Here is a 16,688-nt window from a genome sequence, read left to right on the forward strand (position 1 = left end):
CGGGGGGCCGTGCAGCGCGGCCGGGGGAAGAGGCTGCGCCCGCGGAGGAGGCTGCTGGAGGCGCCTCTGCGGGGCTGACGGTGCCGCCGGCCGGAGCCGCCCGAGGAGCGGGACGCGACCCCCCGCCGCCGCCGCGTCGAAGTTGCCGCGGCTCTGCCGGCTCGCAGCGCCGCCGCCCCTGCCGGCAGGGCGGCAGCGGGGGCTGCCGGCACCCCCCGCCCGCGCCCGGCCGCCGCCGTGCCCCGGCACCCCGCTGGTGGATGCGCCCGCCCCGGCCCGGGCAGCCCCCGGCGGCAGTGCAGGCAGCGCAGCCCGCCGGGCCGCACCGGACCCCGCCGGGCCGGCGGGGGGCGGCGGGCCGGGGCGCCCCGGCGGCGTTTGCCGCTGGCCTGAAGGAGGACGGGGAGCGCCCGGCGGGCACCAGCCATGGGGTGTTGTGAGGCCAGGGGATTGCTCTGGAGATTTGGCCTGTTCCTCCCCCTGCTGACAGCGCGCCCCGCCGGCGGCAGTCACGTCGCCACCAACCAAGGTAAGGGCGGCCGGGGGGGGGGGCGCGGGCCGGCGGGGCCGCCGTGTGTTTGGGGGGGAGACGCGTGTGTATGTGAGGAGGGGAGGGGGAGGGTCGCTCCCGCCAACTTTCCGTGCGTGCCGGTGGCCGCGGGGTGCGAGGGGCCGGCGGGCGGCCGCCGGCGGGGAGGGATGCCCGCCTGCGCCCGGCGGCGCCGGGGGCCGCCCTGCCCGCCGCCACCCGCGCCCAACGCCACCCGCGCCCAACTGCCCGGCGCCCAACGCCACCCGCGCCCAACGGCCGCGCGCCCAACGGCCCGGCGCCCTGCGGCTCGGCGCCCAACGGCCGCGCGCCCAACGGCCCGGCGCCCCTCGGAGGCTCGGGCGAAGCGGGGTGCTCCTATGGGCTAAACGGCGGCCTCTTCTGCGCCACGGAGGGGGCAAACGGAGCGCGGGGCCGGGCGCTGCGGCCGTTCACCGCCCGGCGGGGCTTGTCCCGTCGCCCCCTCCTCCTCCCGCTGGCTGTCGGTGAGCTGCAAAAGCGGGCGGGTAGCCCTGTGGAAGTAACGTGTGTGGGGAGAGGGAAGCGGGGAGGGGGCTCCGCTGCCTGGTCCCGCGGCCCGGGGACGTCCCGTGAGCGGAGGTGCCGCTGCACGGCGGGCAGGGAGGCAGCGCGGTGCCCTCCGGAGCCTGCGGGGCGCGGGCGGCTCTCGGAGTTCACCGGCAGCGCCGGGGTCCGTGACCCCGCGACGAGCTTCCCCCGGCCCCAGAACTGCCTCCCGGTCGGTGAGGTGAGGTGGCCGAATCTCCGCACTTGACTTTGAATTTTAAAGGTTTACTTTCCTCCCGCCAAACTCGACGCATCTTGAAAATGGATTTTGGAAAACTTAGCGCACATTAAGAAAAATTACTGCTGGTGAACAAACCGCTCAATGATTCCTGACCCTCCTTAACACCTAGTTTTTTACACGCTATGGTCGGATTGTCCGAAAAAATCGCGTTTAATGTCTTTGTCACAGGTGCATGCTCATTATGTCTTAAACAGTAGTTTAATCGCCTGGATTGTGGTATTGCATATGTTTCAAAAAGGCTTTTGGATTAAAAATGAATTCATCTTGTTTAGGAAAAAAAAAAACCAAAACGCATAGCACGTTTGGAAGATAACAAGTTTTGTTAGGAAGAACTGAAAAAAACCCCCGTAACTGAGGGTGAAGCATTGTAGTCTATGTTATCGAACATTGGGTACAGCAGAGCATTTCCTTAACTGTTTACTTAATGTACATCTCTCTACTTAAGTTGTGGAGAGCATGTAGGATAAATTTAATCCTAAATTAGGACTCTCCTTCCTACTTGTAATATTTTTGTTCACAATTTAGCTTTCATGTCATGGAGTGTTAGTGTGATGTGTTAAAACATGGGAACTGAAGGTCAGGTTTTAATCTTGCTTCTGGCAGGAATTATGAAAAGAATATTTCCTTGTTGAAAGGAGCACTGAAAATGGGTATGGAGGAAAGTAATGATCAGAGAAAATGAACTGTTTTTACTTATGAGGTTTTATAAAATACACAGTTCATATATTTTCACACTTCTGTTTTACAGTCCATTTTCAGTGTTCATTGTATATATATGGATAACAGTAAAAAGAGAGAATAAAATATCTAGAAAACAGGGAAATATGATAATACAAGCACAAATACGCTGAGCAATCAGTCAGATATAGCAGGGATTCCAAGTTAATAGTCTTCCTTTAAGTCTTCTTCACTAAGTGTGATTTTTATTTAAGTTTATAATTGTATAATGTATAGTCTTATCAATGCAGTATTACATTTTGCCCTTACTCATGTCTTAGACAACATCAGACTGTCACAGTAGCACAGCACAGCTTTGCTTCTATTTCACTCTCATTAGTACATGCTAATGTCTCTTACATTACCCCAAGGCATAATGAGAAGCATGAATAGTGTTAAAAAAATCTGTTCACATGTGTAGTGTAGAATATCCAAGACACATTATATGCATCAAAGACAAAGAATTTTTATGAAGCAATGCAAGTTAGATTAGAGTATTTTAAATCAAATTTCTAAACTAACATTTCATATTCCTGGGGTTATGTTAATAATATTTGAAGGATGTTTTAAAAAGCAGTTAAAAAAAATGGAGTAAATAGTTACCAAAACAGTTTTTCCCAAAGGAAAGTCTATCAAGGATGAAGTGGGTTTTTTTGATACTAGCGTAACTTCTAAACAATTTCAGGCATTGGAGTATCTGCTGCATAGAGTACTGCTGAATTTCCTAACCTCTTAATAACTTCTCTGTCTTCACTTCATTTTAAAACTTTCAGTAAACTGAGAGACCTCTTATCTTTTACATTGTGATTATGCTATAGAAATCAAATCATAAATTTAACTCAGCAAAACATGTATGAACTGAAAAGCTATGAATTAATATAGCACATGATCAGTAAAATGCTAGTGAAGAAAATCTACTTTAACGATGACTTTATCTGAAAATAGGAATTGAGTAAAAGAAAATGAGTGCAATAAAGAAGTTGACCATTGTGTAAACACTTAAATGGATCATTTTAAAATGCTCGTAGCTAGTATTTGAAATCCCAGCTATAAAAAAGTTTTAAAAATCTTCTGCGGTTGTCTGAGAGCAGAGTTTTCTTTCTACTCTTACATTTTCATAAGGTGATTTTTCAGAGTATTCATCTTGGAAAAATGTTTGCAATAATTGCTGTTAGATTTCACTGGTAATTGTAACTTAGCTTGGCTTTGCTAGCTGATATTTTTGGTCTTTTATTTCGTATTTACAAACCGACCCAAATTAACACTCAATGTGGACAAATTGCAAAGGAATATTTTACCTGCGTTGTTTCGGGGGAAAAGGTGGAATAGGAATAAATGTATTAATCCAACTCAGTAAACAGACAAACCTTCCACCTCATTCTTAATGTTTTATTTCCGGTTATTAGAAAGGGTTTTTTAGAGATTTAATGTACTGCAGTCTTATAAATTACTGTTATTACTATGTGAAGATTTATCTTTTTGTTCTGTTTTCCTCAAACAGGAAAAAAAATATTTTTTTAAATATATTTCCAAGACTCTTAGGTTGTCATTCTTCACCAAGTAAATCAATTCATGCTATCTTACACTATCTGTAGCAAGGCAGACAGAAACAATACTGCTGACAGAGAGGTGAACTTAGTCATTCATCTTAATGGAGTGGTAAGTTCAAAAATAAATTGTGACCGTGCCAAGGATTAGTTTTCACTGTTAAAAAGAACCCCTGTAGGTAGGCAAGGCCATGGAGCTAGGCAGGAACGATGCATCAAAACAATCTGAAATAGAATTGCTTGGTACATAAACCTCAATTAGCAACGTAAGATGGGTGCTTGCATTTTCATCTAAATTTTCATTAATTGGCTATGACATCCAGTCATTAGCAAGTTGTATTATTATGCGAGATATCAGCCTGTGTTCTGGGTTTGTTGTTTGGTGCCAGAACATGCTGAGTTTGGAAATTATTCTCCAACGTAAAGATACAGGTAAGACTATCTGAACTATGAGCTGCTGTGTGGGAAACATGTATGAACTTTTCAGATAGAGGTCACATCAGGTAGGAGTCCTGCCGTATCCTCTCCTAAACATGCATGTATGCATATTTCTGCATACATGTACATTAGAAAGAATTTCTGTACCCTGGCCTCCTTCAAACTGTACCTGCTGTTATCTGTCACAGTATCAATTTCCAAAGGCAGGCTGTGGGGCTTGCAGAGTTCCGTGTCTAAAAGTGAACTGTAAAAGGAACTCATACTTTTCCAGTTACCAGGTATTAGTATATTTTTTCAGGTTATGCAAGGCTGTTCTTTGATGCCCTCTTAAATGGCACCTGTATTCTTTTTTTTCCTCTTATGAAAAAATTGGCGGTAACATTATGTCAAATGCCAATTCTGAAATTTATATAGCCCTTATTTTCACTGTCATTACACTTGATGTAAATTGGGCAGTTCAAAATACATAATAAAGTCTTTTGATTCTGATATTAAAATCTCAGTCCGATTAATAATGACCTTGAGTTCTTCATCAGTTCAAATAAGTTGACTTATTTTTATTCTTATATTTATTTTTACCTAAGTGGAATCCATTGCTGATAGACACTCCTTTTAAGTACAGCACTTGGAATTCTCCTGTAGAGAGTAATAACAATACGGAGACCAAGGACTGAGCAGATGTAGGGACTGAACTTCTCTCAGAATGAGACTGACCTCTTAAAGCTAGAGTGTATCTCTTACTTTGAGGACTTAAGATAGTGTGAAGAAGGTTGTGCTGCTGTCTGTATTGTACTCCTCCTGGTGGATTTTGCTGTTCGGTTGTCCAGTTAGCATTTTTTGTGAGCATTTAAGTCACTATGGAGAAAATAGGAAAATTAAACAAACAAACCCAATATGGTAGGAGTGCATCATTCTCTCTTAAGTGTGCAGAGAACGAATCATGAAGAAAATTGTATTTTTGCCTCAAGCTATCAAGAATTTTTTAAAAGTATTTCTGCCCGTTGTCCCAGATCCATGTAAACTTGAGTGCTATTGACAGCTTTGGAACCTTTAAAGTTGCAGATAAGTGTGAAACAACTTCTATCCAAAAGTCTAGATTTGTATGCCATAAATATCAGAGACAACAGATTTTAAGTTAGTGCTGCATCATATTATTCGTGATCATTTATCTGACCGTATTGAGGACTGGGTATTTTGTTAATTTATTTTGGAGAGGTGAGAATGATACGGGAACATTTAAAATAACCTATATCTGGTTTTGCCAAGCTATATATTTTTTAAGACCATGTCAGTGCAGAAGCTCTCATGTAATTTGCGGAGGTGAAGATAAGAGGAACTAAAAGAATACAAAGGAAGATACAGAGGAATTAAAGTATTTCCAAAAGTGTACAGTCTGGCCCTATGGAGCAAGGAGATGAATCAAAAATTGAGCTAGTGTTAGAAGGAAACATGGAAAAATAAACTGAAGAGAATAGTTGACAGTTAGCAAGCCAGTGTTTTTTTGATTGCTCATGATTTATTCAGAGACTAGTGTTTTCAATTTCAGCTGGCATCTTACTTGCTTTAGGAAACAAACCAGTGTAGTTCCTAGAAACCAGACTGATGCCTAATGCAGAGAGCAGATTGTCCTGCGTCTGCCTGCTTCTCTCAGTTCATTTTCAAAGCGTCTGCTGCTGGCTGCTCTCAGACTGTCCTTCCATATTGGATTAGATGCACCTCAGGTTTGATCCAGAATGACCTTTTTGACCTTCCTGTGAATTTAACAGTTAATTTTTGACCAGACAACACTATTGGCAAATCAAATCATTTACAAATGAAAGAAGGAAAGAGTCCGCAGGAAATTCAACTTTTCCGATGGAAAACTCTTGTGAGTTTCCAGATACATATTTTAGATATAAATAATTAGATCTGAACTCTACCTGAGAGCCAGTTAGGGCATCTGATGCTATACTTTTCACTTCACATTTTTAGAAAAGTCTTAGAAGTTCAGTAAGTGATTAGTCAGTAACAGATACGCTAAGTTAATACTCGGTTGGTTGGCTAAACTTTTTAAAGTTAAAAGCTTAACTTATTTTAAATCTCCTTTACCTAATCACCCGTATTTAGAAATATGCAGATGTTACCACTGATATGCATACAGAATATGACAAGCACTGTATTGTTTGATTTACATGTCTTAATATAGCATAGCTTTGTTGGAATATATTCTTATTGCAGCTGTGTATCTGTAAACTGGAATGTCTCCGTTAGGATCACTGGAGTTCCTCTTACTTGACATTGACACAAATAAGAGGTTGGCCATTCATTTGTCATTCCAGTTAGCATGCTGCACTCTCTGTGACAGAGAGACAGAATTTTAAATAGTATGGAAATAGAAAAGTAGGGAAGGAAATTATTTATCCAAAATCTATCCTGACCTCAGGGCACCACATTATCATTTAGAGGGGGTCAGAAGGAAAAAATAGCATCTGTGAAAAACACATCTGCAGAAGCTGTTTTCAAACTGGTAAACGATATGCAATCTTTATGAAAAGTATAGGAACTAAGAATTACTACTAAAAGAAGAGTTCTATTACATATTAAAGATAGAAGTTGTTTGCAGTATTTCTTGTCTCAGTCATGGTCTATACAAACTAACTTGCTTAACTGTCTGCGAAAATCATTCCCCAGCTCTTTCTTTTAGGTTATGTTCTAATCATTGAATGCCACTTCCGTATCCTTTTTGTTCAGTGAATTTCTTGGCAACTTGTGTATAATTTAGAATTTTTCTAGTAAAGTTTTTTTTTTTCTTTTTTGGAATAGGTTTGTGTGACCTTTTAATAATCTAAAAATCTACACTGAGTTTTTTATTTTGGTTTCTATATGTGTAAATACTTCTTTCTATTTTCTGGTACTTATCCCTTAAAATAATCATCAGTCTTTCTTCTGTTGTAATGATGACATGATATTTCCAGGACGTAGTAAAGTCTGTAAAATTTAACACTGAAATTATCTTCAGCCAGTTGAATTATCTTCAGCCTCTTGTAATCACTCTAGCCAGGCTTCTGTTCCGCCACTTATTCCACTGTTCCATACACTAGTTCCAAGGATCGTTTCATTATCAGATTTGCAACACTTTTGTTTTTTTAGGTAGGCTATTGTTCTTTCCCATGTCTGAAGAGTAAGTCTGCTCAAAATAGATAGGCCTTAAAGAGAAGTCACTTCAGTTAATCCAGCATACGTTTGTAATGTAAGTGTTAATTTCAATACGAGTCACAGAATACAGTTAGAGGCCAAGTTCAGCTTTAATTCAAGTGCTTGTTTTGCATGGCTATCGGAAGCTTACTCATCCATCAGAAGAAAATGGCCCTAAAGTTTTTCCTACAATCAGCAGGAAAATTTAACTGATTTGCTTCACCCACAGCATAATGCTTCCATGTCTTAGCATTTGCAGCATTTGCTGTCTCAGATCTCTGTGGGTGGACAGAATTCTGTCATACTTTAAGAAAACAAAGATGCTGGATACCTTGATAATGGTGGTCGTTTAATCATTACAGGTTTAGCAGTTTTCTTCAATGGAACAATTATCAATGAAGGTGTTGTTTATTATTCTTCAGATGCTTTTATTCAAAAGCGGCAGTCAAACAATGCACAGGTGTTTTTCACCTCAGTTGATGATACTGTACAAAGTTTTCTTTTTTTTTTTAACAGTTCTTTTACAGTATTTCATAACATGCCTCAACCTTTAAGTCAGCAGATATTGCTGCTTTGTTTTATGCATTTTTAAACTATTTACATTCTAAACACATAAAGCCTAAATAGCTGCTATGTATATTTAAACGAACTAGGGGTATTTTCATCTTTAAATTTTAAGACTAGATTAAAAAATCACTGTAATATTCTTGATTGTTGTTTCCTTTGACAGTCTAATAGGGTCAGGTTTAAAATTCAAAAACATTTATTTGATGTGGATATTACATATAGAGTCAAAATTTTACTTTATGCAGAATAATCTCAGAATTTTAGTTTTATTTTGGCTGTAAATATAAACAGATGAAATTTACATGGAGCAACAGTTCTGAAATATTGATTAAAATCATAGAATATCTGCTTTTTAAAAAATAACAGTGCAACACAGCTTGTAGGATACACTAAGAATGTCAGACATAAGCCTTGAAACAAAGTGAATCAAAACAAAGTGCTTTAGATTTGAATGTTTTTTCATGTCCTCTGAAAAACTGCAATGACTAGGATATTACAAAATTTATTTTTAAATGATCCCAGTGTCTTCAAGCTTTTCTACCTAGCTCACTGCCCCCCTCCCCTCCCCACTTCACTGCCAAACGCCACACTTTTTTTGGAAGTTCCGTGTTACTGAGATTAATCTTTGTGCAACAAAGGAGACAAATAGACATTTAAGAGAGAGGATAAGTGCTAATCTTGTATGTATTCCACACCAGAGAAGGCCATGCTTCATTCACTTGGTCACCAGCTTCACGACCGTTAGCAGTTCCTTAACTATGGTGTAAATAACTACGATGTAAAAGAAAAGAGAAATATTCTCCTGGAACACTGGGTGGCAACTTGAGTAGCCCATAGGCTCTCTCTAGGAAGCTGCTTTAGGGCAACATGTTAGTATGAGCAGTATTCCCCTCTGTGCCTTGTGCCAGCTGGCACACAACTGCCCCAGCATCACAAGTGGAGAAAAAGGTTTTTCTTTCCTCTTTCACGAACCTCTTTGCCTTTCCATCAGCCTCCCCTGCTGTCTCCTGTGTCATATGCATACACGCACAGTTATCCTGACTTCTACACCAGAGCTCTGGATCTCAGTGAGTCTGTGATTTCCATGATGAACTTGAAGAAGTGTGTCTTCACTAAGTGTTTGTCACAAGTGGGCTTGTAGTGGGCTCACTAATTACATTAGTGAAATAACACTGATGAAGGTTCTTTACCAGAAATTTTCTCTAATTTCTTCTGATTATCTTTAGCAAGTCCTTTAATTCCCTGATAAATTCGATAACAGTAAAATATTCAGTGTCTGAACTCATTTCAGCTTTGTTGGTTAATTTAGTATCTCTGGTTATAACAAGACTTTTCATGGCCAGATATTTGGCCAATTTAACAATGAATTTATGTTTGTACATTTGGCAGTTGAATTAAGGGTAGAAATAATACTGGTTTTCTCATTTTTCCCTCCTCCTTTTACTTTATGAATTTAGTCGCTTCGAAAGTAAGAAAAGAAAAAAGATCATTGGTTTCAAAAGACCCAGACCTAGAAACACTTATGAGCAAGTTCTTACATCTGAGGATATGTGCACTCTAAACTGTAAACTGCTGGTTTAGCCAGAAAACCAGGCTCTGCAGCAGACTGGGAAAGATTCTACTTAAAGTCTTTATGTAGAAACAATGATAGTTTGTAAGTGTGTTACTCTTTATGCAAATAAAAATTCTAGCTCTATGTATAAGTAGATTTGTAAGAAGCTGATAGAGTTGTTTTCCTTTTAAGAGAGGTAGTTTTATTTGTACTGAGTTGACTGAATTCCAGTCTTTAAAGAGGGTGTCCTGTTTACTGACAGGATCTCCAAAAAGAATAATACCAGGTACACGAGAACTGGATGCACAGCTGCTCCTCATAGGTCAGCACAGCTCTCTGCTGACTACTATAGGCAGTACTTCTGTGAAAAGTACTAATGTAAACACAGCAATCCAGGGTGAACATTTTAATACACAGAGAAGTTAACTAAATTTGTAACACGACATTTCTTCGTTCCAGCACGTTTCTGAAATTAGGAAAGTTTTATCTTGGAATAAAATCGGTGTTGTGTCACTTTTGGCAAAAAGAAAAATGGGCCGTAGGCACCATCTGTAACAAACCACTGTGAAGGTGCATATGCAGAATGAGGACATAGTAAAAGATATATTTACTGGGAACTTTACCGTCTCAATTCATTTAATGGCTTCTGCACCTAGAACAAAAGGGGAAAAGTCACATATAGCAAACAGTATCATTGGTGCATATAGTGAGTGATTTGTCTTGGCTGGAGACCCTTGGTTAGAGTGTACTTGCTGCTGTAATTTGTATTTTCTGGCTGCTGGTTGCTTCTTGATTTAAAATAAAAGACTAAAAGAATGAATTAGAAAACATGCTGTAAAATAATGCATTAGCATTTTGATCTTGATAAAAAAGGTAATCTCCTGGAAATTTTCCAAGCTGGTTTTCGCAGTGGGTTTCAGTTGCTGCTTTAAAATTAAATTCTATACACAGGTTTCTGCTACAATTTAAAATTAAAATTATATCTTTCAAATATATTTTGGACGTATTGAAGTAACGGGAGACCTAGCCCTTCTTTCTGTAATATTTCCGTTCTTTGTAGCTGGAAATTGATGGCATGGAAAGCATTTGAATGAGATTCATATTCCAGAATGCAGTTTGAGTCCAGCGGTTCTGCTAAGCAAAGTAGGACCATATGAAATTGTACAGTCCTTGTTGCTCTGTTATGTCTGGCTGCTGACAACCATTGAAGGGGAGAGAAAGGAAAATGTAAAACCTTTGTCTCTGTTAATTTAACAAGAGAGCAAGGGTCCTTTCTTTTTGTGTTACTGAAGTTGTTAAATGCTCACGTGCCAGAATGATACAGTAAAAACACCCACTCAGAAGGTTGTATTAGACTTATGTATTCAGTTTAGTGGACTTTATTTCTTACAGGAACATTTAATTTAGATAAATGTGAATACTGTTAATATTTAGGAATGAAGAATAAGAAGAGAGTTCTGGAACACATGAGCTTCTCAACCAAACTCACACTGAGACTGTCGTAAGCTGTATTAGAAATCTAAACAGTTGCTATTGAGACAACAGTAAGAACGCTTACCCTGTGATTTTGGTATATGATAAAAGACCATCATTGAAACGCAGATTTCCAGGCCAGGAATTTTAAGAAGAATTAGCTTTATTCCCTGATTTAAGAAATATACAGAAACGTCTCATGCTAGGAGTAAGAATTTGCCATTGTAAAACGGCATATGCTGGAAATATTTTGTTATATTCAAAAGAATAAGAATGATTTTCTTCAGCAAATAAAGAAAAAAGGCCTGTTGTAGAGACAGGTAGTGTATAAAGCTGCTGCTAAAGAAATCCAGACTTGCAAAGTCAACCAGGAAGTCGGACAGCATTCTGTGTCGTGTTAATGGTTCCTCTTATTGATGCACATGATAATGATATTGTCATATACTGCATTTTTCTATATGCTCTCTGAAGGACATCTCATCTATTGTAGAAAATGAGGGCTAGTGACTGGAAGGAGTCCAGCATTTCTTGTTCCTATTGTTTAATGTATAGCCCTGTGCAAACATTATACTGCATGCCGAGTTATATTTTCAGTGTTGAATCTCTTGAAAACTATTATTTTTCACAATATTCCTTTGAGCTAGTTTTCTGTGTCTTTTCAGCCACTGAACAAAGGAGAAAACTTGAAGGCCAATACTTGCAGCTTACATGACCAATTTGAGAAATCCACAGTAAAATTTTGAGGAATTAGTTTTTTATATGCTTGGAAAAAACTCCTACTGACTACTCTGAGCTCCCTCTTTCTGCGGCTCAGATCTCTTGTGTCAAATTGGCTATCAAGAACATGAGACACATTCGTTGATCACCTGTACACGTTATGTTATGTGACACACCCATGATGTGACAGAAGAGTTGCGGCAGAGGCAGATATAACATCTTGGTTTTCAGTGTGGTCTTCAGCTAAACTCATTGTATTTTTTCTTCTTGTACATAACTAAGTTGTTCTCTACATGGGACGTTTGTTCCCACTTTTAAAATTCTTGATTTATCAAAACATGATTCATCAAAATGCTGAATGCAGCCGAGTTAGATTTGTACCACAAGAATTGAAGATCTATTACTCAGGAAACTTTCTTGCCGTTTTGTGTATCTGGTCCCTTAACAACCTTCCTAAAGTCAAGGCCTCACAGTGGCTTCAGATCAACCCCACAGCAGAAGCCTTGGCTGCCTTGGCCACCTAGGCCACCAGCCCTCGGAGCTGTTTGGCTCCTACAGTCTCAGGAGCCAGATGTCTTTGAAGAAGACTGTAGATGATAGTGATTGATAACTTCAGGTCTGGCTTTTCCTGACTTAAAATATGGGGCTTACTAATCCCATTAGTGTAAACATGTAGTGAATATGAAATTTCCTTTTTTACTGCAGTTTTCACATTAAAACAAATATCTGTTTCTCCCTCCTCACAGGGTCATTCATGTAGGATGTTGATGTATTTAGACTGACAGTATAATTCCCTACTAAATGATCTGAATTGTCTAAGGCAAGAGAGGTGCCATCTTCTGTGGAATAGGTGTTAGATGGTAATGAAGACATGCGCTTTGTCAGTAGCTTGCTTTAGGCACCAGAGGAATTTTGAAATTGCAAGTAAAATAGGCTCATTTTCAAGTTACAGATTAGAGTTCTCTCTAAGTTGCTTAAGAGCCCTAATGGTCCTGACCTCCCATACTGTGGCTCTTGCCTTTGTCACCTCACTTGTTTTTCTCCTTGTCTCCTCTTTTTATGTTTCTTACCCTTCTTCTAGATGGCTCCTCTCCGTCAATGCCCACTTAATTATCTTTTTTTCATCATTCCATTCCTTATTTTACTATGTTTGATTTGGAATTTTATTGTCCTTATCCTTCCTCTTTCTCCGAACTCTGTCAGGATGGGAGTACAGACAAAAGCTTTCTGTAGTTGTTGACTTGGTGGCCCCAGGATAGAATGCTCAGCCTGTGCATCTTTGGGTGGAGTATACTTAGTTGCTCTGTGGTAGTAATATCAGCACAGTCAAATAGGTATGTAGAGTTTGTTAAGGATGGAGGATGCAGAGTGCAGATAAGCTTTAACAGTGCCAAAATTTCAGCTTACTTTACTGAGCACATCTAGCTTGGACAAATATGAACATATCGCAAAGGACATCAGTGAATCTTTGTCAAAATGCTTCATATCGCAGAAGTGCAAGTGCTCTTTAATCAAAGATGCAGACCATATTTTTCCCTGTCTCATTCTTGAAAATGTCTGAATGATTTTAGCAGAAATTTTCTGTAGAAGGCCACTTCAAACAAGCATTTGACATACGTAGGCTATTTCAGAGTGAACATTTTATTTTGCAAAATACAGAGAAGGCAAAAACCATGTTGTAAGATGATAGCATTAGTTAACATGAGTTATAACTCATAGTTGTACCTACAACAGATCTAAATTTATTAACAATTTCAAGCTGAGTAATTTTGCATTTATAGAATACCCTCATCTTCCTGTCATTTCCGTACAAGCAGAGATTTAAAGGCAGATTTTTTTATATTACAGAAGAGTAAGGTCAGCATTCCTGTATTATGTTACAGTTTTCCCTGTACTACTCAGAATGGAGGTCACACTTGTAACTAGTTTTCCATTTTGTTCATTTCTCATGGCATACCTGTTGTTGCCACAGTACATCAGAAGTTGCAGTAATGTTTAGCCTGTGCACTTTACTAATAATCATTTTCCTTCCTAATTTTATAGCAAGTAGTTTTCATTTTAAGCAATGTCCTGAAGCCTTAGCATTAGTGGGTTTCCATCATATTAGAGAAAATTGGGAAATTATTTTTAATAGCTATAGTCTGATAGATGTATCTTATTCTTGAGTGTGCTTCAAGAAATAAAAGCTGATGGAAATTGGTGCCACAGATGGATATGCTGAAAACAAAAAAGAAAATCAATAATAGATTAGGCTTGATTAGATGTTGACATTTAGAACTCCACATAGGGAATGTTAAAATTTACTGACAACAGACAATCATCTTCCTGATTTGCATTTGTACCTCCATTCTTGGTTCAGATATATCATGGTACGTACATTGTAAAGGTTAATGAACAAACAATGATAAAATTAGCAAATAGCTCCTCTGATTGTTGAGGCTTAGCCTGGAGGGCTGAATGTTTTATAATCTAGTTTGTCATATGTGGAATCTAATTTGTGGGGTTTTTTTTTTTGTTCTATGAAATTCTGAATTGCTTGAATGTTTAGGTGAATCCAAAGTCATTGATGACTTGATTTTTCCCTCCTACCTTCCTGTACACACTTATTTTACTCTGCTGCAATCTTAGCATAGTTATTTCCAACTTGCACCTTTTTAAATGAGAAGGGAATTAGGAACGTGGTCTTCTCTTATTTAAGTTACTTTTTTTGCCTTTAATAAATATATCAAACACCAGTCCGAATAGAGAGCATTGTGGCATCTTGCTATGAAGTTTTCTCATAACAAAATCCAGCCATATATTCTTGTTTCGTTTTTCCTCCCAGTCCATTTTTAATGCAGAAGCATACTTTTATCTCCCTGAACAGGATTACCCACTTGCTCTTTTGGGCCTTTGTAAAGTAAAGTTTTTTCTGGTGCATAACTGAAAGTGACTGAAAAGTCAAAAGAGATTAGTTAACCCTGCCCTTCTGCATCTTCAATTCCAATGAATAACCTTTTTGTTTTATACATAATAGTCTGGAAAATAATGGCATGATATCATTACTGCCCCGGAACTAAGATTGTTCACTGCTTGCACTGGGAAAGTATTTTGTTTAAAAACCAACTTTTGCCATTTGGGAGGATCAATTCATTGTCAACAAAGCACATCATTAAACAATCAGAATTTTAACTATAAATGTTTCTCTTTCATTCAAGACTTGTCTCTTCACAGCCCCAACAGTATCTGCACTGAATTTTAAGCTTTCCATTGCATTTAATTAAGGCAGCTGGACAGGGAAAGAGCATTTTTGGAGGAAGAAAGCAAGCCCTTTTAGAAACTGAGAGTGGGTTAAGCCTTTACCTTTGAATTTTAACTCTTTAATGATATTTTAATAACCTAATACTGTGTCTGTATTTTTTCATCCATTATGTTCTCTTCAACTAACAGAACAAACTTGGAGATACGTCTCTTTTTGTTGTTTTCTTTATGTATGTAGACTGACATAAGCAGCTGTGTGCCATGATGAATTGATACTTAACTTCAACATCAAAATGTGCATCAATGAAAATAAAGCTGTGGATCATCAGTGTTTTCCCATATATTTTTTCAGTATGGCATGTTCTGTAGGATCATCTCAATAGGGATCAGCAAGGACCTTACTGTGCTAGGCGCTATGAAGCATATAGATTCAAGAGAAACTAGCTCATCTGTTGATGAAAGACATGGTGACTTGCTCAAAGGGAGGTATGGGAAAGCTCAGCTGGAGCATTGGGATATCAGAGCAGAAAACCAAAATCAAAGCTAAGAGTTTATAACCACATAGTATGCTATATATTCATCTTGTTGCCGTAAGGCAATGCCCCAGAGAAAAGTAGTAGCTTCTAGGTTAACTGTGACTGAAGAAGATATTGCAAGACGCATCGTAGCCATCACTGGGAATTTTATAATGTCCACTAAACCATAATGATGCCAAGCCAAGGTTGGTGATAGAAAAAACAGACATACAAGTAATTTTTAATTATTGTGAAGCGGAGTCAGAAAGAGAGCCCGGAGTTCTTTTTATGTATTTTGTCTTGCAAAATGTGGCAGATGCAGTTTCAAACTTTTCCATCTAGCCAGAGATGAAAACCAAGGTTCTCAGTTACTAGCAGCCCACTTCAGCTGCTGGGTTTTAAGGAAATCACCACGTATTGAGATCCATGACCTGAGTCTTGATTATGTTATTATAGATCCCGGTAATTTTCTTTGGTTTCTCTCCTTAGCTATCAATATTATCTCCTTGTTATTTGGATAAAAGTAAAATGTGTTATTTTATCTAATTATCCTTTTCATAAACCGTGGAGCCTAATTAGAAGTCCGTTTGAGAATCACATTGGGATGTCTGGCCTGATTGTCTTCTTCACTTGCACATACACATTGGAACAGGAGTTGACAAGGTACTCTCTTAGCAGAGAATTTACATTAGCGTTCTAAACAATATCCTTACCAGCTCCCAATAAGTTTAATTACCACGTAGGTCAGTGTTGGCAGAATCATATTAGGCCATTTATTTAAGGCACGCCCCTTTGAAATTGCAATCTCCTATTAATTAGCCAGAAATACCATTTATGCAAATAAAATAAAGCATACACTGTAATTCAAAGGTGCAATCTTTGGTTTATGGAGACGCCTTCAAGGGAACTGTTGAAACTGGAGTTGCAGTGTCATAGAGCTCAGGGCCAAGTACCAGACGTTTGCCAGACAGTGCTGATGTTATGGGATGCAAATGATACCAATATCCAAGCTTATCAGTACCAGAGGCTGGGGACAGGGGAAAAAGATAGAAGAGCAGAATTGTATGTTTTGGGTTATTCCTGTTAAGTGGAATCTTAGTAGTTTTTATCCCTTTTTCATTGCAGGAATTTTATTTTACTTTTGAAACACTAAAGATTCGTTTAAGTTAATTCTGGGGTTGGGAGAAGTGTTCTGATATTGCTGTACAAGCAGAAACCTCTCTGCAAGTGAAAGGTTTGTGGGTCTTTCTCATATTACCAGAGTTGGACCAATTGCCATCACCTGAGTAGATAAGAGTTTTCTACTTCTCCAGGTTCAGATAGGATTGCCACAGCAATTTGTTGTTGGAGGTTTTTCCTTCACTGTAGCATGTAATATAGTTTACTTACT

General features: G+C 39.4%; 1 protein-coding gene across 6 annotated transcripts in view; it reads left to right on the plus strand.

The window, feature by feature from the left end:
• The first annotated feature begins 372 nt into the window (after positions 1-372).
• Positions 373-16,688, plus strand: part of EPHA6 (EPH receptor A6) — a 536,080-nt gene continuing 519,764 nt past the window's right edge. For 4 of the 6 annotated variants that reach the window (XM_068909191.1, XM_068909211.1, XM_068909201.1 and 1 more), the window contains exon 1: positions 376-529. In XM_068909191.1, the coding sequence (XP_068765292.1) occupies positions 427-529 (103 nt within the window). In that variant the 5' untranslated portion in view covers positions 376-426. Of the gene's footprint in view, positions 530-16,688 lie in introns of all 6 variants that reach the window. The other 2 variants (XM_068909229.1, XM_068909219.1) reach the window with 2 other exon arrangements.

Source organism: Struthio camelus, chromosome 1, assembly GCF_040807025.1.
Source record: "Struthio camelus isolate bStrCam1 chromosome 1, bStrCam1.hap1, whole genome shotgun sequence".
NCBI lineage: Eukaryota > Metazoa > Chordata > Aves > Struthioniformes > Struthionidae > Struthio > Struthio camelus.